This window comes from Lycium barbarum, chromosome 9 (assembly GCF_019175385.1).
Source record: "Lycium barbarum isolate Lr01 chromosome 9, ASM1917538v2, whole genome shotgun sequence".
Taxonomy (NCBI): Eukaryota; Viridiplantae; Streptophyta; class Magnoliopsida; order Solanales; family Solanaceae; genus Lycium; species Lycium barbarum.
In genome coordinates, this window is record NC_083345.1 from 16,689,828 (window position 1) to 16,711,335 (window position 21,508).

The following is a 21,508-nucleotide window of genomic DNA, read 5'->3' on the forward strand; positions in this document are numbered from 1 at the left end:
CTAATCTGATATTTTCTACAAAACTGTACTATTTCACCAACCTTGGGAACGGAACTTCTCGTTTTCAAGCCACGTGAAAACAAAAAGAAAAGTTGGAACAGATAAACTTTTTAAAGAAAGGATTAACTCGTAAGTCGTAATACCCTATATCCAATTGAGAAAAGTTAGGTTATTGGCGTAATTAATTTCAGCACGAAAGTTTGCATAGAATAATGCGAAGTCGGTTGCCTGCATAATAAAGATACTAATTACTCCATAGCTGAGTGCTGACCGCATTAAATATAATATAGTACTCCTTATTTGAGAATTTTATTATTTTATATAAAATAAAATGTGTGATGAACTATATATATTATCGATAGCCATGGTTAAATTACTAAAAGGTAAAAATATTCTTAAAGTATGTAAGCTTTGTACAACAATTGTGCTATTATTAATGAAGGTATAACTATTAATTCATTCATTATTAATCATCTCACAAGCAGTATTTTGTATTAGGAGGCGTTTGGACTTGAATTTCAAGTTGTGATTTGATTGATTTAGGTGGGGTTAATTTGAAGTGGCAATTTTGTTTCGACATGCATGCAAATTGAATTTTAGAAGTTATATTTTTTTCTCATAAATAAATCTCTTAATTTGTAAAAATAATCAAAACTTTAATTCTTATATAATCTTACTAAATGAACAAATCATGTAGGGATCTAGTAGTTCAGTTGGTTGGCTACCTGAACTTTCACCTTGTTGGTGAGGGTTCGAATCCCCACGTTGTAATTTCCTCCCCCATTTCCCCTTCCCCTGTCTCTTACTGTAATAAAAACAATTTAAAAAATAAAATAAACAAATCATAGTTCATAAGCAAAGTATTAAATTATCCTTAAGGCGCTTATTAATAAACTACATTTCAATAAATCACATATCTACATGTTATTTTTATAACCAAATATTGCGATTACATGACACAACTAATTTTTAAATCACATAACTTTACAAAGATTCACTAATCCAATAAATTAACAATTTGTGTTAATATAATTTTTTCACATGATTGATGGAACAAACAATCTCTTCACGTAAAGCATGGATCTTTCTTTCGCAAATTTAAGATTATCAGTTTTTTTTGCAAAATATAAATTCATTGGTTAAGTTTTAAATTTTAAGATAATTGAAATCATAAATTTGGCATTGAAATTCCCCTTTTAGGTGAATTTGAGATTTAAAATAAAAATTTCAAATCAAAATTTTATTCAAATATCATAAACAAACACAAATTCCAAATTTAATCCAAATTACATCACCAAACTGCCGTGCTCATTTTTGTTTTCAAAGAAGTTGATTTCTTTTTCAAAGTTTGAACAAAATCGTTATATCCTTTTAAGGAAACTTTGCAAAACTACCGACAAATTCTCACCAATATTTTCTTTTTAACCAGTACATAAGTTGGGTCACCCTGACACCCTCCGCAAGAAAAGATAAAACCACATCTCCTCTACGTTTCTAGGAGAGCCCTCACAATTTCTCGAATTTAATCAACGTGTTTCACAATTCACACCATTAGCTACTCATTAGTACAAGTTTCAAATTCAAGCCACCCAAAACAAAGGCTAACATCTCAATTTCAAGCTAGTTAGTTTCACTAACAAATCAACATGCCTTCTATAGCTCTTCCCTTCTGCATCTTCCTCATCTATGCAGCTACTCCGTTGGTCGCTGGTAACTCCTCTCAATCCCCAACAGCATACGAAATTCTACAGGAATACGATTTTCCTGTAGGACTACTCCCCAAAGGCGTAACAAGGTACGAATTTAACAAAACTACAGGCAATTTCGCTGTTTACTTTAATAAATCGTGCACTTTTAGTATAAGTGGTTACAATTTAAAGTATATGAGTAAAATTACTGGTAAAATTTCCAAAGATAAGCTTGCGAACTTGAAAGGTGTACAGGTGAAAGTGCTTTTCTTTTGGATTAATATTATTGAAGTTACACGTGATGGAGATCAGCTTGATTTTTCTGTTGGAATTGTTTCTGCTGATTTTCGTGTTGATAATTTTTATGAGTCTCCACAGTGTGGATGTGGATTTAATTGTGTCAATTCTGGTGAGTTGAATTTGAAGCAGCTTATCTCTTCAAATTGAGTGTTAAGTTTGGGGTCACTGTAATAGTAGAAGTGGATTTAGGATGAAACTAACAGCTTGTTTGGATGGTTGTTACCTGTCGTATCGTGCTTTTAGTTTAGAAATAATGTTTATACTTATTGCTATTTAAATTTTATTGTACCGTATCATTAAATTCTAAATTCTATAGTTATGTATCATTTTTTTTAACAGCTTTACTCCCTCCTTATTTATCTCGTAGGTTTATCTTTTCAATTGTTGATATATGACCGTAACAACACACAGCGATATAAAACATTGTGTTTATCAAAATAATGCAAATATAATACAATAATGCTCCATTTTGGAATTAGGGCCATTTTGTAGTATTTCAGAATCCCACGGAACCGGAAGCAAAATGCTTTTTTTATTCCTTGGCTCTTTTGGGATGATACCGCCCCTTACTTGTGGGAGTTTCTGAAAAAGATCTGTTTAAGCGTATTTACGATTTCAATCACTATCAACATATTCATTTAGAAACTTTATTGTTCTGTTGATATATAAGCTTTTGGGGATATTTTGGTAGGGGTGACAAATAGTCGGATTATTCTGGTGATTATTACTCCTTTGTCTTATTTCATTTTCAGAGCTTGGAAGGTCGAATTATTTAATTTCTTTAACGAATTTGGAATAGATTCTTCAATTTTTTATTTTTGACATAAAAAGTTAATATTTAAAAATATATACAAATGGTCCGTTTGGACATGATTTGAAATTAGATTGATTTGAAGTTAAAATTTTACTTGGATATGCAATTTAGATTTTTTAAGTTGTATTTTTTCTCGTAAACATGAAAACGCACAATTTGTGAAAACTATCCAAAAAAATTCAACTCTTATTTACACAAATGAGCAAATTATAGTTCATAAATAAGGTATCGAAATATCCTGAGCCGCTACATTAATAAATTACATATCTTCATACTTTCTTTATAAATAAATGCTCGCGATTACATGTTATTATAAACTTTCAAATGCACATAATTTTATAAAGATTCACTTTGAGAAAATCATCAATTGTACTCCCTCCGGATCAAAAAAAGAGTTTATTTGGCCATTTACATATCCATTAAAAAAATATTAACTTCTAGACAAAAATAGGTAATTTGACTAAATTATTCCTAATTAAATAGGCATTGGGATTTGATCATATAACACTTTATAGGGGCAAATATGAAAAAATAAGGTTAGTTTTTTTTTTTTATTTGCTAAGTGGACTCTTTCGTTTATCCAAGAAAAAAAAAAAGGCTAAGTAGACTCTTTTTTTGATCTGGAGAGAGTAATAACTAACTACTCTTTAATAAAATTCTTTCACATGATATGAACTATCTCTTCACGTCGGCATGAATTTTTTTTAAAAAAATATAAAATGGTGGTTGTTTTTATAAAATATAAATATATGGGTCAAGTTTTACATTTTAAAAAAAAATTGAAATGACGATTTGAATTTTAAATCCTATGTTTTGAGAGAATTTAAAATTTGAAATCATAATTTAAATTTGAAGTTGAAATTTTATGCAAATTTATTAAACAAGCGCTGATTTAAAATCAAAATATGAAATTATTCTGTCTAACTCCTGCGGCCAAACGCTACAAGAAGTGGAGTACTTGTCTTTTTGCGACACACACATAAGAAGTGCTTAGTGGCTGAGACCTAAAACAGAATTTAGAAGCAGTTCACCCTTTAATTATTTCCTTGTATATGGTGACATTAAGAATGTACGTAATAAGAATTTCCTTTCATGGTTTTTATTTATTTTAATTTCTAAAGTTTCCCATAGAAATTCGCTTAATATTTTAAGACTTTGAAATAAGCTACTCAAATTTTCATATTCATAAATAAAGTTTTTGACAATGCGGTCCAATGTAATATGTTATGAATACATGGTTATCATCTTGTTATCATGAAATAATTGTTAGTAATGTAAATAGACATTAATAACTACAAGCTATATGTCGAGTCAATTCCTTAAATGGTCATCCACTAGAAATAACTTATTAAAGTAATTTTTATGCTTAAGTTTCCAACAAGGCTCTAGCCCTCTAATGGTCCTGGGGTTGTGCCTTTTCTCCTGCGTGGCAAGATAAGATTCTACTCTTGATGCACAAACAGCAATAGCAAAAGAAACGATGGGCGTTGGCTAATCAAGAATTGTGAATTAAAATTTTTGAGGCTTCAAATTTGTGCTCTGAAACGGCCACTGTTATGTCTGGCCGAAAATTGTTAGACAATGAAGGAAAGATTGATTTAGCAGATGAATTACCAGATCTCAGATCCAGGATCAGATTATAAAAGAATAAAAAAAAAACTAGAATTGATTTAGTTTCATAGAAAGAGCTAATAGCAAAAATAACAAAACTTGATTGACAGCACCCCAGGAGGATTGTTATTTTCTTCTTCTTCTACCTGCGTTTGAAATTTACTTGTAAAACAAACTGCAAATAATATCTCAAATAAATATGTGGTCATACATTTTATAATTAAGTTTATAAGCTAATATTAGAGATGATAAATCTATCTAAGTTACCACGAGATTAGCAATCACATTCTCTACCCCAGGAGGATTGTTATTTTCTTCTTCTTCTATCTGCGTTTGAAATTTACTTGTAAAACAAACTGCACATAATATCTCAAATATGAAAGGTGTACAGGTGAAAGTGCTTTTCTTTTGGATTAATATTATTGAAGTTACACGTGATGGAGATCAGCTTGATTTTTCTGTTGGAATTGCTTCTGCTGATTTTCGTGTTGATAATTTTTATGAGTCTCCACAGTGTGGATGTGGATTTGATTGTGTCAATTCTGGTGAGTTCAATTTGAAGCAGCTTATCTCTTCAAATTGAGTGTTAAGTTTGGGATCATTGTAATAGTAGAAGTGGATTTAAGATGAAACTAACAGCTTGTTTGGATGGTTGTTACCTGTCGTATCGTGCTTTTAGTTTAAAAATAATGTTTGTACTTATTGCTATTTAAATTTTATTGTACTGTATCATTAAATTCTATAGTTATGTATCATTTTTTGTAACAGCTTTACTCCTTCCCTATAAACCCGTCAACCGGTTCGGTTTAACCGGTTAACCAGTTCCGGTTAACCGTTTAATTATTATCGATCCGGTTCCGATTTTTTTGAAACCGTAACCGGACCGGTTAAACCGGTGAAATAAAAAAATAAAAAAAAATTATAGCCGTTGGGCGTTGGGCCTTTGTCCGTTAATGGACCGTTGGCAACGGTCCATTTGCAAAAATGGCCGTTGCCAAACGGTCATAAAATTAATTTTTGGCCCCCCAACCCCCAAACTTTTTTTTAACACTTTAACCCATCCCCCACCCCTATATAAACCCTTCTTCATTTTCATTTTAATTCACACCAATTCACTCTTCTTTTTCTCTCAAATCTCAATCTCTCAATTATAGTTACTTTGCAATAATTAGCCACTTTATATTTCTCTCAAATAAATATTACAAAGTCTTATTATAGTTTCAACTTTCAATTATTAATTTTGCAATTATAATATTGTTGGTGGAGTTGGTGATTTTGCAACAATCCGAAGTAGTTTTGGTGGATTTGCAATTCTAACCGCCTTCACTTTGTTGGAAATTAATCCGGCAATTTGGTACCTTCGTTCCAACTCTATCTTTATTTTTTGCAATTTAATTTACGCAATTTATTTTTCGCAATTAATTTACGCAATTTAATTTGTTGTAATTTATTTTCTTGTGATTTATTTGATTGTGATTTAAATTAATTCTATTTAATAATGTTAAAGAGATTAAGACGTAGTGCCGGTAGTAGTAGTGATATTGTTAGGGGTGGGCTTAATGAGGAAACATTTGTGGAAGAAACACCTAATTTAGGTATTGATGTTGGTGGAAATAATCCACTTTTAGGTCATGAGGCAATGCAACAACATTTTACCGACACTTTTAATGAAGATGATGATGATGATGAAACACAACCCCCCGAAAATCCCATAGGAGATACATGTCCTGCACAATCATATACACAAGACAAACCGCCTAGAACTCGTAAGCCAACAGCTAAAGTTTGGAAATTTATGACTAAGAATAGGGAAAACCAATCAGCTACATGTACCCTATGTGGGCAAGTATTTAGTTTTAAGCAAGGAATTGGTAAGGATGGTGGAACGGGTACACTAAATGGTCATATGAGAACCAAACATATGGATGTTTGGGGAGAGCAAACGGGTTCAAATGTGGGGGGTATTCAAATGACAATAGACCCACGAACCGGTAGAAATTTTAAGTATGACAAGAAAAAAGAGCGTGTAGAAATAGCTAAAATGGTAGCTTATGATTGTTTACCATTTTCCTTTCCCTCGGGTTTGGGGTTTGTTACTTACATTCAACGTTGTTATAGTCCGTTAGTTGAGGGTATTCCTAGAAGTACTTGTAGACCCGATGTTATAGTTTGTTTAAAAAAATATAGATTTTATTTGCGTCATGTATTTAATTCTTTAAATTGTAATGTTTGTCTTATCGCTGATTTGGGTCTTAGTCTTAACAAGTTAGATTTTTTTGCTATTACATGTCATTGGGTTGATGACAACTGGGTTATGCAAAAAGAATTATAGCTTTTTTATATGATGAAGGAAAAGGTCATCACGATGGAAATTTTTTAGCGGATTCAATGTCTACTATTATGAGATTTTTTAACATTTATAGAAAAACACTTTATATTGCTTTAGATAATGCTTCTGATAATACAAAGGAGATAGGTCTTATAAAAAGAGAACTAAACCCTCCGCTAAGAAATATTTTTCATGTAAGATGTAGTTGTCACATTTTAAACTTAATTGTTAAAGATGGTCTTGTGCATTTTGAAGATTCTGTTCAAAAAGTTAGAGATGCGGTTGCGTTTCTTTTTCGTAATGCTAATAGGGGAAGAATTAGAGATTTTAAGAATGCTTGTGTGGAAAATAACCTTAGACCTAGGAAAATTCAAGTAGAAATTGAGACTAGGTGGAACTACACTTACATTATGCTACAACAAGCATATGAGTATAGGATTCCCATACAACAAGTTCACAACAAATATAATATTAATAGTGATGATTGGTTAAATTTTACGCATTGGGAAGATGTTAAAGAATGTGTTGAACTCTTAGAAATTTTTTATAATGCAACTCTTGCTTTTTCTAGACAATTCTATCCCACGGTTACCGGAATTTTAGCCTACTTAGCGGAAATAGCTAGAGTTTTACAAGAGTATAAATATAAACCCGGTTATCAAGTGACTATTTTTTAAATGATAATCAAATTTAAGAAGTATTTTTTTCCCATCCCAACTTTATTTATATTGGGTTCTCTTTTAAATCCTTATTTAAAAGTGTCTTATACTAAAACATTGGTTAGTCAAATTTATACATTTTTAGAAATTGAAGAGGGAGTTCAACCATCTTTAGCTGAAGCCGAACTCGCTATTGATGATGAGTTTAGAAATTTTTTTACTCATTATTATAGTTTTGAAGAACGTGCTACACCCGTTGCTCCACGCCCTGCTACTTCTCAGAGTAGCAAAAAGGGCTTGTCGGGTTTAAAAGTTTTACATTCACAGCCAACTTCTTCTTGTATTGCAAACTTTGATGAATATAACTTTTATTTGATGCAGCCAAATGTGGATATCAAGGAACTGGATGACTTGGACGTCTTAGCATGGTGGAAGAAGTACAAGGCAAGTTATCTGGTACTTTCAAGAATGGCTCGAGATATCCTTACGGTTCAAGTATCAACCGTGGCTTCGGAGAGCGCATTTAGCCAAGGAAGACAGCAAATTGGAGACCATAGACATTCATTATCCGACTTTAGCTTGCAAGTACTAGTGTGCATTCGCGATTGGATAAGATCGGAGCGACGCAACCAAAACTTAGAAGCGGAGGAAGGCGAAGAGGAAGAAATTGAAGATTTGATAGCTAGTGGACCGGACCAAATGGAAGACTTTGAAGATATTTCCATGACCGAATATGATATGGGGGAAATTAACGAAATGATTCAAAATTGGTGATTTTATTATTCTACTATTTCTGTACAACTCATGTATTATTTGCAAGTTAAAAAAAACTATAACTTGCAAATAAATGTTATCCAAGAATGAATAAAATATATGGCTCATTGAGCTTTCTTCTATTTACTTGTGTTCATATTAAAAATAAAAACTAGAAAGTTATATACTTGAAAAATAACTAAAATATATTAAGAATATACATTATAATGTATAGTATACTATAAGTATAACTTAAACGTATATATATATATATATTTTCAAGTATATAACTTTCTAGTTTTTATTTTTAATATGTTTAAGTTATACTTATAAGTATATTCTTAGTATATTTTAGTTATATATATATTAAGTTATACATATATATAAGTTATATATAACTTAAACATATTTATATATATTAAGTTATATAACTTAAGTATATTGATACATATATTGATATATATATATATATATATATGTATACGTATATACGAATTTATAAACTTAGAAAAAAATTAAGCTATAAATAACATAAGTTATAATATATAAGTTATAAGTATATATAGTATACTTAAACACACACACACAGATATATATATATATATATATATATAAGTTATATAACCTAAGTATATTGATATATATACGTATATTCTTACTATATTTTAGGTATATGTAGTATAACACTATAACTTAAGCATATAACTTAATATATATATATATATATATACACGTATATTCTGTATTGCTGACTTCCTGTTAGCTTGTTAGTCAGAAAATATTTAAACTTTACTTATAAACTTGTATAACATATGTAAATATACCTACAATATACTAATAAATACTATAATATATATATATATATATATATATATATATATATATATATATATATATATATATATATATATATATATAATACAAAAAACAAAAACAAAAAAGGTTTGGGAGACTTTGAACCGGACCGGTTCCGGTTTGAGGTTTCAAACCGGTAAACCGGAACCGGTTAGTTTTTTAACCGAAAACCGGCCGGTTCCCTAACCGGTTACCGGTCCGGTTCCGGTTAAACCGGTTAACGGGCTTACTTCCCTATTTATCTCGTAGATTTATCTTTCAAATTAAATTGCTGATATGTGACCGTAACAACACACAGCGATATAAAACATTGTGTTTATCAAAATAATGCAAATTTAATACAATAAAACACAAAAATGCCCCATTTTGGAATTAGGGCCATTTTGTAGTATTTCAGAATCCCACGGAACCGGAAGCATATGCTTTTTTTATTCCTTGGCTCTTTTGGGATGATACCGCCCCTTACTTGTGGGAGTTTGTGAAAAAGATCTGTTTAAGCGTATTTACGATTTCAATCACTATCAACATAAGCTTTTCGGGGATATTTTGGTAGGTGTGACAAATAGTCGGATTATTTTGGTGATTATTACTCCTTTGTCTTATTTCATTTTCAGAGCTTGGAAGGTCGAATTATTTAATTTCTTTAACGAATTTGGAATAGATTCTTCAATTTTTTATTTTTGACATAAAAAGTTAATATTTAAAAATATATACGCATGGTCCGTTTGGACATGATTTGAAATTAGATTGATTTGAAGTTAAAATGTTATTTGGATATGCAATTTGGATTTCTTAAGTTGTATTTTTTCTCGTAAACATGAAAATCTACAATTTGTGAAAACTATCAAAAAAAATTTAACTCTTATTTACACAAATGAGAAAATTATAGTTCATAAATAAGGTATCGAAGTATCCTGAGCCGCTACATTAATATATCTTCATATTTTCTTTGTAGATAAATGCTCGCGATTACATGTTATTATAAACTTTCAAATGCACATAATTTTATAAAGATTAACTTTCAGAAAATCATCAATAGTACTCCCTCCGGATCAAAAAAAGAGTTCACTTAGTCATTCGCACACTCGTTAAAAAAATATTAACTCCTAGACAAAAATAGGTAATTTGACTAAACTATTCCTAATTAAATAGGCATTGAGATTTGATCATATAACACTTAATAGGGGCAAATTTGAAAAAATAAGTTTAGTTTTTTTTTTAATTTGCTAAGTGGACTCTTTCGTTTATCCAAGAAAAAAAGACTAAGTGAACTCTTTTTTTTTATCCGGAAAGAGTAGTAACTAACTACTCTTTAATAAAATTCTTCCGCATGATATGAACAATCTCTTCACGTCGGCATGAATGTTTAAAAAAAAAATGATTTTTTTTTTATAAAATATAAATTTATGGATCAAGTTTTACATTTTTAAAAAAATAATTAAAATGACGATTTGAATTTTAAATCCTGCCTTTGAGAGAATTTGGAATTTGAAATCATGGTTTGAAGTTAAAGTTGAAATTTATATGCAAATTTTTTAAACAAGCGCTGATTTGAAATCAAAATATGAAATCACACTCTCTAATTCCGACGGCCAAACGCTACTAAGAAGTGGAGTACTTGTCTTGGCTGAAACCTAAAACAGAATTTAGAAGCAGTTCACCCTTTAATTATTTCCTTGTATATGGTGACATTAAGAATGTAGTAATAAGAATTTCCTTTCATGGCTTTTATTTATTTTAATTTCGTAAGTTTTCCATAGAAATTCGCTTAATATTTTAAGACTTTGAAATAAGCTACTCAAATTTTCACATTCATAAATAAAGTTTTTGACAATGCGGTCCAATGTAATATATTATGAATACACGACTATCATCTCGTTATTATGAAATAATTGTTACTAATGTAAATAGACATTAATATCTACAAGCTATATGTCGAGTTAATTCCTCAAATGGTCATCCGCTAGAAATAACTTATTAAAATAATTTTTATTTTTTTTTAATAAAAAGGTGTCAAACTATATGCTTAAGTTTCCAACAAGGCTCTAGCCCTCTAATGGTCTTGGGGTTGTGCCTTTTCGCCTGCGTGGCGAGATAAGATTTTACTCTTGATGCACAAACGGCAATGGCAAAAGAAACAATGGGTGTTGGCTAATCAAGAATTGTGAATTAAAACTTTTGAGGCTTCAAATTTGTGCTCTGAGACGGCCACTATTATGTCTGGCCGAAAATTGTTAAGACAATGAAGGAAAGATTGATTTAGCAGATGAATTACCAGATTTCAGATCCAGGATCAGATTATAAAAGAATAAAAAAAAAAAACTAGAATTGATTTAGTTTCATAGAAAGAGCTAATAGCAAAAATAACAAAACTTGATTGATTTAAAAATGACAAATTAGTAGATCTTAGATCTAGGATGTGATCTAACAAAAACGGATTATAAAAGAAGAAAAGGCGGATTTTTTTTTTTAGCATCATAGAAAGATTTAATAGCAAATAACTCAAAACTTGATTGATTTGGCAGATCAAATAGAATAAACTTGAATTGATTTTACATCATAGAAAGATTTAATAGCAAAAAACTAACTTTTATTGATGTAGTAGATAAAGTTTTCTTGTAAACTAATCATCTTCTGCGTCTTCTTTGTTGCTCGGGTGATTCGGCGAGCGAAAGCCGCCAGGTTAAGAATAGGGTCGACATGATCACCCTCAGGCGCACAGTTTCTTTGGGAAAACCTGGTAAACTAAATTTGTATGAGGAAAAAGATGATGAATTTATAATAAAATAAAAGAAGGAAGTATTTTTACCTTGGTTCTTTGCTATCCATCACGGGGCATTTCTTTCCAATTTCAGGATTCGTAAATTGAAATGCCCAAAATTTCTCGAACCTGATCGGGAAGGGTCATGAGAATGTTAGGGGTTTACTTGGCAGCTGGAAGCAATGGGTTAGAAATAGTCACAGAAAAATTATGTCTACTAATTCATAAAAGATAAAAACTTACGAGATAAGTTCTATGCCTCTGGGAAGGGCATATCTTCTTTTGGAATAATTTTCGCTCTAGGAACAACGACAAATCTTTCCATCCAGCCTCTGTTTGTCTTCGTCTAGACTGGTGATGAACGAGGTTTTACCTCGCTTCGAAATGGTGATAACTCCACCTCGAAAAAAATTTAGGAGTACAGAGACGAATTAGATGGCTTAAAATGAAAGGTAATTTGGCCTCATTGGCCAATGACCGGATGCAAGCCACCACTCTCCACATGGATGGACCGACTTGAGCAAGGCAAACGTTGTATCGTTTGTACATTTCGATTATCGCTGGATTGATCCCCAAATTTAAGCCAAGTGCAAACGGATATGTGTACGCGTTCGAGAAACTAAGACTTGGGGTGGTAATGTCATCATTTTCACTGGGAATAATGATTTGAGAAATGGATTCACAGTGACAATCCTTTTCGGAACATCTCGAGGGTAGAAGCTGTGATTGAACAAGGGTAATTTTTAACCATTTCACCCCAGTCGTTCTGAGTAATTGCGGCACAAAAGGAAAAATCATTATTGAAATTATACAAGTCGGGGAGAAACGAGAAGGAGGTGTCAATGGTTTCGGATGGAGCCTCTTCAACTTTGATACCATCGCCGGCAAGCGTCGGTAGTGGTCTAGAAGAAGAAGGAACATCACGAGCAGTAGAAGAAGAAGGTCTAGTTCTTGTCATTTTGCGGATTTGATCAAAGAACAAGAAACAAAGAAATTCATAGTTTGATGGGAGCAAGGAGCAAGGAAAATTTCAGCAAGAGAGTTTTGGGTTAGAGATCGAAGAAAGTAAAAGAAACATAAGAAGGATTGGGGGTTCTTATTGAAAAGTTTGTCATCATTACGGAAACAGTTTGAAACCCGAACCGTCCACATTGGCCAAGCACATGCGACACGTGTCCAGAACGTTAGTAATGAAAGGATATATACATCAAATTAGAGGGAAGTGGAAACGTTTCATTTTTCCGCCATAAAGACTAGTGGTTTCTGAATTGTAACGAATCGTAGATAAGATCATTTTAACTTTTCCATCGCATATTAATATTTGACCGGAAAGTGTGGGGACTATCTGTATAGGGTAAAAACTGACATTACACGTGGCAAGGAATGGTGTTGACATTTGGCAGACAGAAGTGATTAGGGTGCACTTTAGTCGAGAAACCAGAGGAAGTTGTTCCATAAGCGTCCGAAGCAAAGAGTCTGAATCAATTGTCACAGAGCAATTATGAGAGTCAGACGTTACATATCCGGACCAGATATGCAGCCAAAAATTATGCATTTGTAATTAAGGAGCATTTATTGATTATTGTAGATAATGAGGGAGCAATTCACGACCTTTGACTACTAAATTGATACCTATAAAGGGAGCCTAACATTAGTGTTAAAGGACATCTAAGTTGGTATTTACCAACTTATCTATTCTTTAATCTTAAATTTTTGCCAAGTTTGTTTGATAAAATAGTGTTTTTAATGTCGTTTACTCCCATTTTACAGATTTTATGTGATTGAGAAGTGATCGGGAAGAAACCAAGTGAAAAACAAGTCAAAAGAGGCCAAATTGAAGAAAATGAGAAAAGTGGCTAGAAGCGCAAAATGTGGCTAAAATCCTAAATCTGAAATATGAAAATCTGGGTTGATTTTGTCATATCTTAATTGGGAAGATTGTGGAACTATATAAACAAGACATGAGAGAAGATATTGTCATCTTTGGCCATTCATACAAGTCTTGGAGAGCTAGGGTTCTTACACTCACATTTGGAGATTGAAGATTTGAAGACTTTGATGAAAAATTTCTTACTTTTTTACTCATTTATTCAATTCCTTGTTATGTATTGAATATCTAAGTGTGTAGTATTTTATTCTGTTACTTGAAACTTGTTTATGGAAATATACATTGTTAAGGTTTTGGATTGAAACTTTTGTTATGCTTATGTATTGAATGAGTTTATTTCTAATGAAGTGGGTCTTTGTTTCTTTAATTAATCTTGTTCTTTAATGTTTCTTAAAGGATTAGCTAACCCTAGGACTCGTCTATTTACTTCCATTTGAGCTCGGAAGAGGAAAATTGAGGTTGGGAAAGATTAATTAACAAGAATTCGCGGCTTTAAACCTATCTAATAACTTGAGCTAGAAATAGGATAGTTACTTGAGGTTAAATTGATTGTGTCTAATATCACAGTCTAAGGCTTGAAAAAACTTAGAGTGAAATTCATTGATTTGGTTGGAAGACTTTCAATGAGATTTTAAAAATTATTATCTATTAACATAAACTCGCTCTTAGCTGTAAAATCGTGAAATACATTGGATCGTTACTTGAGAGTAAAATTCCTTGTATCCATGCTTGTGGCCATTGATCATTTTACCCGCTTTCAAGTTAGTTTTATCTTTGTTAGTTTTTAAATGAAAAAAAAATAAATATCGAAAAAGTGTTTGGCTTAGCTTAATTGGTGATAAATCCTTAACTTTTTAATCGCCTTTATATGGTTCCTTGTGGATTTGACCCCGACTCATAGTTGGGTAAATTATATTGTATACAACCGTGTACACTTTCTCTTTGAGGAGTGGATTTGGGCGTTATCACATCTAATTCTAACTTAACAAATTACACTTTACGCTTCAAGCAAGTTATAATACAATTCGTTACTTTTTGTTCTGGATACAAATTGTTTTTCAAGACTTTGAATTGATTTGGATTCATCTTTATTGAGAGATTCTTCCAAGCTCAAGCCGCCCAGGCTTATTTTATTATACTAGTTTTAGTGTACGCGTTTTGCGCGTGACTAAAGCGCGTACCTCATTTGACAACAAACACTACAAAAAAAATAATAATATTAGACTTAGCTACGAACTTCGTTGTTAATTCATTCCCATTCCTTTTATCAAACATAATGATGCGAATCGAGCTTTAATGAGTTCTAATATACAACGTCATGCAGTTCCTCTTTCTCGATCCGAGAAATGCATTGTTGGAACTGGGTTGGAACGACAAGCAACTCTAGATTGCTAAAATACTTGTAACTAACATTTTTTTTTTAATAATTCATCGCTAAATCTAGCTGTAGATAGGATTGGCAACGAATTTTACTGTTTAACTTTCCATCGTTAATTCATGTTTGTTTAGTAGTGAAATAACTTCATATAAAAAAGAATATTGATAGTATAATTTGTTAGAATAAGTGTAGCAAAAAACATGATAATTCATTTAAAATATATTTTATTTTCTACTATTATATTCTTGTCATTTTAAATTTGCATTTTACCAATTTGTAATAATTATGAAATTCCCATATAAACTCCTAGTATTAGACTTCGAATGGTTTATAAAAAATAAAAAATAATAATAAAAAAAAACACTTTAGAATTAAGCTACAACAAATTACTATTAAATCGATTTCAGAACTCTAAGCAAATGCAACAACACGTTAAATTCCTAACGTCCTAAATTTTAGGAAAGGATTCATATAAGGCAAAAAACTATTTTATTTTAGGACTTCTACATAGTTTAAATAAGAAAAAATTTAATAATCAAAATTTTAGCAGACTATTAAAAAATAATTAGATGACTATTTTATCCCATGTGTGAATTAATTTTTTAAAGGATATAAAAGAGGCGAACGAAATTTCACTAAGAGCCTTCGCGCTTTTATTAAGGTTATAATTAAAGGGAAAAATCATAACCCACCTCCTTGACACCCTAACAATTAATGACCAAAATTAAATGCCGAACAAAATTTCGCCATTGATATTAGAAGTCAAAATTATATTAGTACTAGTTAAGTGGCCCGCGCTACGCGCGGTAAGATATGCAATTTATAAATTTAGTTGATATAGAAAAGATGAAAATAATACATACATATAAAAGTGTCACATAATAGGGAAGTGGACCTTCATTTTATGGAGGAAAACAATACGTAGCAAGTGTTCTAGCCTGCCCTTGCTAGTTATATTTTGTCCAACAAATAAATTTTATTGTTATATATAATAATGTTTATTGGTATATCTATTTAGAGGTTATTGTTTTTGTAATAAGAGATATTTGTTCTCCAAAAGAAACACATAATTTAAGTCCACGAAAAGAAGAGCAATCCTAAAATGAAAAGTAGTAATTAGAGGAAGGATTACAGTCTAAAGTAACATGTATATGGAGATGTACATTAGCGACCATATTAATAGTATGCATTTGTGTTTTGTTTGTGTAATCATTCGTTATTCGAAACCCATTGATGAAAAAAATTGACTTCTCACTATTGCACCATGTAAGGTTGTTTGAAAAAGAACACGGGATCCTATCCATCCTTATACACTCCTCGATTGTGATAGGAATATGTAGCTCATAAATCTCCAACTTTTACAAAAGACTAAAGAAAAGATCAAGACAAAACTTTCTAGTCTTTACATTCTCTAACAAAGCTTTGGGCCCCACATGTTACGGCAGATTGCATTCACAAGGCTACAAAGATATAGTGTGTTCATATCTCAAGTCACACTCAGAAAAAAAAAAGTTTAAAAAGGAGGGAGCATACCCCACAACCAGTGTCCAAAGCAGCCTGAACTGTCCCATTTCAGTTGGGACTACTGAAGCAAGCTAGTCGATATAGATATCTGCTTCTTGAGGAAACTGTCCCGCCTCTTGGGAACCTAAACACGTTACTCTCATCCTGAACCCCGTTCTGAACGGCCTTCTCAATTGTCAGGCTCTTATATAGAGCACTGGCATAGGGAACGAATCCCGACATATCCCTTAGGTGCTGGAATAAGGAATTGTAACTTCTCTTCGTGAGGTGGACAATGCCTTTCTTGGTAGTTCATACTTTACCTTGGGAAGTTCATTGCATATTTTGATCTTGACATGGCTTGATTTACTCGACATGCCTGCTTCGCTAACATGTCGAGCCTCAAAATTGAGATTTGGTAGTATATCACAATTCTCACCTCTTGGTACTGCCAGAGCTATACTTTCTCCTTTCCGAAAACCACTTCTTTGTCATGCTTCAAGTAAATAGAAGAAGCAGCATGGACCAACTATTACAAATATTGATAGAGAGGTCCAAGTCCTATTATCCTCAGAGTTTTTGTTTGCCATTGCAGCCCTGGAATAATTCCAGTACCTAGTTTGGATTGAAAAGGAAATCCAATGCAGATGGACATTTTACTTCAAGTGTGTAAAAGATGCATGGAAATCAAGACGTTAATTGCATATGACATGGTGTTTTTAATTATTTGGAGTAAGAAAAAATAAGCTTGTAGCTGGATCAGAGTGGATTATCGGTTATTGAGGTCTCAAGATTATATATTTCCTGTACATAGGCTTATTTCAAACAAAACCTCCAAAGTTCCCCCTCATATCACTCTCAGAAAGTAAGTCTCTCTCTTTTAAGCACTCGGAACTCTACAAGGATCAAAGTTAGCTCCATTACAAGTTTGAGAATTCTGGTCTAGATAAACATTAACAGTCTAAGGATAAAACCAAACTCTCAAATAACATATCCAATAATAAACATCAGTAAACACAATGCACTGCCAAAGAAGAAACTTGAAGCCAAGAATTACATGCCACAACAAATGCACGCATCATAGTTTACTTAGCTAATTTAAGCAATGATCAACATTACTTTAAAAAACACCAGATTTAAAGCATAATTGAGTTTGATTTATTTCTTAAATAAATGGGTTATGGGTCCAGTCACTAAACCATTCAAAAATTAACTAAGAAATGAATTTAATAGAAATCCAGATATATCTGTATATAATTCTTTGTTAAATAAATCATCCGATATTTAGAGATGTTTGAGCCCCAAAAAATTAAAAAATTCATGAAGTACTCATTACTGAACTCCACGAGCAAGGAAAAGAGTGGAATTCCATTGTTTGATTTAGCTTCTTGGGAATCCACGTGGAGAGAGCCAAAGTCATTTGCGCTTGCAGAGATTGTATCAGGGAACTCATTTATAGATATAAAGTAAATGATTAAATTGATAGGGACAAAAGCAACAAATCATAAATAGCAAATTCATTGATTACGAAGAGGAAGAGAAAACATGACGAAGGAGAAGATAATGATACCTGGATATGTGGTTTCTTATTTTACAATGGAGCAATGAAATATGTCTCTATTTTTTCATGACACATCTTGCTAATAGTTGAGGTTTTTTGTTTGTAAAATCCAATGGTTTGTTACCTATTGGTTCACTCAGATGATAGTATATCAGACTTTCCGCCAATTAGCATTTGCTACAAAATTATAGTACGAATCTTCGTGGGTACGTCGATCAGATGGCAACTTATAAATGTTGACAACAATGTGAAAAATAATAGTTGAATCAAGGATACGTATTCTAATCAAGATATTTTTAAAATGAAACAATCTCCTTAGAGAGAACGTTTTTCAATACAAGGTAACCAAACAATGAAACGTTTCATGGAACACACCATGAGCACAACTCAGCAAGTAGAATAATACTGTGTAAATCACTGAGAATAATTAAAGACATCGCTATACTTGCAGCATCGAACATTCAAAAATTCTACAGGAAAATCTCAAAATTGAAGTTATAAACTTTTGGAGTTGTAATATTTATTCTCAAAGTCAACGTCTTGCTCGTCCTGCCCCTTGTCCGAACACTCAAACCCATAATCCTCTATATCCGCATACGCGACAGACATAAATTTACAAAAACGAACCAAATATATAACCGAAACCGAACATTAACCGCATAACTATTGAACTTGATGAGAAGTTGTGTATTACCAGAACCCATGGCTGAATTCCGATGACATAGAATATACCTTTAACACTCATTGAGAACAAAATTTTCCCCTCAGCAGCATTCGGAAGAGCAAATCTTCTGGGAAGAAGTGATGGAATTCTTCTGGTTGTTACCAAATCCTTGCATCATAGGTACTTAAAAGAGAGGGCTATTTAATGGTAGACATGGATACGCGGTGTGAAGGAGTAATGAAGCAGGATATAGCAAAATAAACCGTGGGGAAAAGTAGAGCAAGAGACAGACTGCATTTGGGAAAAAGCAAAAGAGGCGTCTTTTTCCTTACGAAGAGAGGCATGTTGCTAGGTTTTTAAAATAATTAAAGAGAGAAACTAGGAGGAAAATCCAAAAAAACCAGGAAAAAGATAAATATCAATACTGCTTTTTTAGAGCCCCATGTCAGCGGGTCTGTGTCCTGCTTTTATATATATATATATATATATATATATATATATATATATATATATATAGATTGATACACACAAATACACTCTAAAGAATAAGGTAAAGGAAAAACGAACTGTAGTATAGATGAGCATAATAATGTAACAATATTACTTGTAACAAATTAACAATAATAGAAAGGAGTATGGTCCTAAATTTAGGGTTACAATTAAAGAGGAACACGATAACTCACCTCCTTGACACCCTAACAATTAAGGAGCAAACTTAAATGCAACGAACAAAATTTTGCTATTAATATCAGAAGTCGAAAGTTCGTTGGTATTGATATACCAAATACACTTTAAAAAATTAAGGTAAAGAAAAAATAAACTACATTATATATGAGCATAATAATAGAACAAAACTGCTTGTAAAAAACTAACAATAACAGAAAGGAGTATGGTAGGATAGAAGATAACAACTTGAAATTTGCGATGGAAGAAAACTGAAATCAATAGTTTTGCCACTAAATCGATATTTTAAGTAATCAACATCGCCATTATTTGATCAAGGTCAACCTCCATTAGTAGAAGGTAATGATTCTAGTATTCGCTTGAAATAAAATTTACAAAGAATCAAGTCAATACTCATTAGCTTGAAGACTAATAAAGTATACAAAATTAAAACAAGAAATAATGCATAAACTAATCATCGCAAATCTCGATTTGGTACAAAATAAAAGCCCTAAATATATATATTTGAAACAAAACCTTTCATAATATATATTATTAGCCCTAAACAAAAATAGAGTTGAAAGTGAACGTGACTAACTAAAGACATTTTAATACTCCTAAATGTAAATGTAGTTGAACATAAGCAATAAATACTCCTAAGTCTATATGTAATTAATATTCATATGTAAATTACATGTTGTTGAAATATATAATTAAAAAAAATAAGAACATAACCAAGTTGAATAATTGATATGTTAGAAGGACTGCGTAATTGGAGAAAAACTTTACATTTTCGTATTAAAAACAATATTAATAGTATAATTAGTACAACACATAATGGTATACTATACATTGAGTTGTAACCTAGTAAGAAAATATGATACCAATTCAATTGGTTGTATGAAGCTACCTCTATAACAGTGATTGAAGCTGTACTAAAGAATGCTTATTTTTCCTTGGAATATAATTTTTAGCACTTGAAGATGAAGGATATTTTTTAAAATTTAGTTGAAAGCACTTTCCAATACATTTATATTTTGACATGATAATAAATAAATCACAAGGTCATATAATCTCAAAATCAAAATTAGCTTGTATTTTCATAACTTATCTCACATGAACTTGTACTTTCAAGAATAACATGAGTGTCCAAAACAGACGATCGTAATATTAAATGCACCAATATTATTGTAAGAAAGTATTAGCTGAAACACTTCATGTCATGATACAATCACATGGACTTGCAGTTTCAAGAGTAACATGAGTGTTCAAAACAGACGAACGTAATAATAAATGCATCAACATTATTGTAAGAAAGTATTAGCTGAGACACGATCATGTCATGTATTTGTACAATTAATATCAAAATTAAATATCGCTACACGTATTCTATTTATGTAGCTAACTTTAATTGTCCAACGTCGAACAGATTCACTATTCATCAGTTTGAACTTGTCAATTTTTTCCTTTCAAAATTAGTGTAACTCATCATATACATATTATAATATTATTTATATCATTTTAGAATATTTACACGGATTAACATGCAAAACACTAATAATTTTAAAATCGCAAAGCATACAACTTTTTCATATATTAATAGCTTATCTACAATGTTAATTTTTTTTTTAAAATAAAGATATTTAACTCTTTTGTATATCTTAGTATTTCTACTTGATTATTACCGGGGGGGGGGGGGGGGGGGGAAGGAATATCGCGTCAGTATTGATTTATAAACACTAATAATATAAGAAAAGTTATATTTACTCTTAAAGTACTCCACTAGTTTCACTTTTTATAGATTACTATTCTACAATATTATATGGCATAAAATACGGCCTTGGTAGGTGAACCAAATAGAATTCGGCACGTGGAAGTTTTTGGTTTGATCAGATCCAAAACGATGAAGATGTTTCCAGCCACAGCCCGGGAGCATACTTGAATCACCATTTCAGTAAGTCTTGAATGACATTGCCAGTCGCGTCACAACAGGGGCTATTCTGTGACAGGGCGATCAGTGATACCATTTTTATAGGATATTTTTTTCCCTCGATAACAATGCATTTACCAACCAGTATGGA

General features: G+C 31.6%; 1 protein-coding gene and 1 long non-coding RNA gene across 2 annotated transcripts; one reads left to right on the forward strand and one right to left on the reverse strand.

The window, feature by feature from the left end:
- The first annotated feature begins 1,438 nt into the window (after positions 1–1,438).
- Positions 1,439–5,180, forward strand: LOC132609205 (uncharacterized protein At5g01610-like). The gene has a single exon (XM_060323075.1). The coding sequence runs from the start codon at positions 1,647–1,649 to the stop codon at positions 2,133–2,135; it is 489 nt and encodes a 162-aa protein (XP_060179058.1). The 5' UTR covers positions 1,439–1,646; the 3' UTR covers positions 2,136–5,180.
- Positions 5,181–11,526: 6,346 nt separating this feature from the next.
- On the reverse strand, positions 11,527–12,842 carry LOC132610164 (uncharacterized). The gene is made up of 3 exons (XR_009571039.1): positions 12,014–12,842; positions 11,819–11,899; positions 11,527–11,746 (listed from the first exon to the last, which is right to left on the reverse strand). It is a non-coding gene; the product is annotated as an uncharacterized LOC132610164 (long non-coding RNA).
- Between the last annotated feature and the right edge of the window lie 8,666 nt (positions 12,843–21,508).

Bases quoted from the DNA above. Each gene is read 5' to 3' on its own strand.
- LOC132609205 (XM_060323075.1), top strand. From the start codon at position 1,647: ATGCCTTCTATAGCTCTTCCCTTCTGCATCTTCCTCATCTATGCAGCT.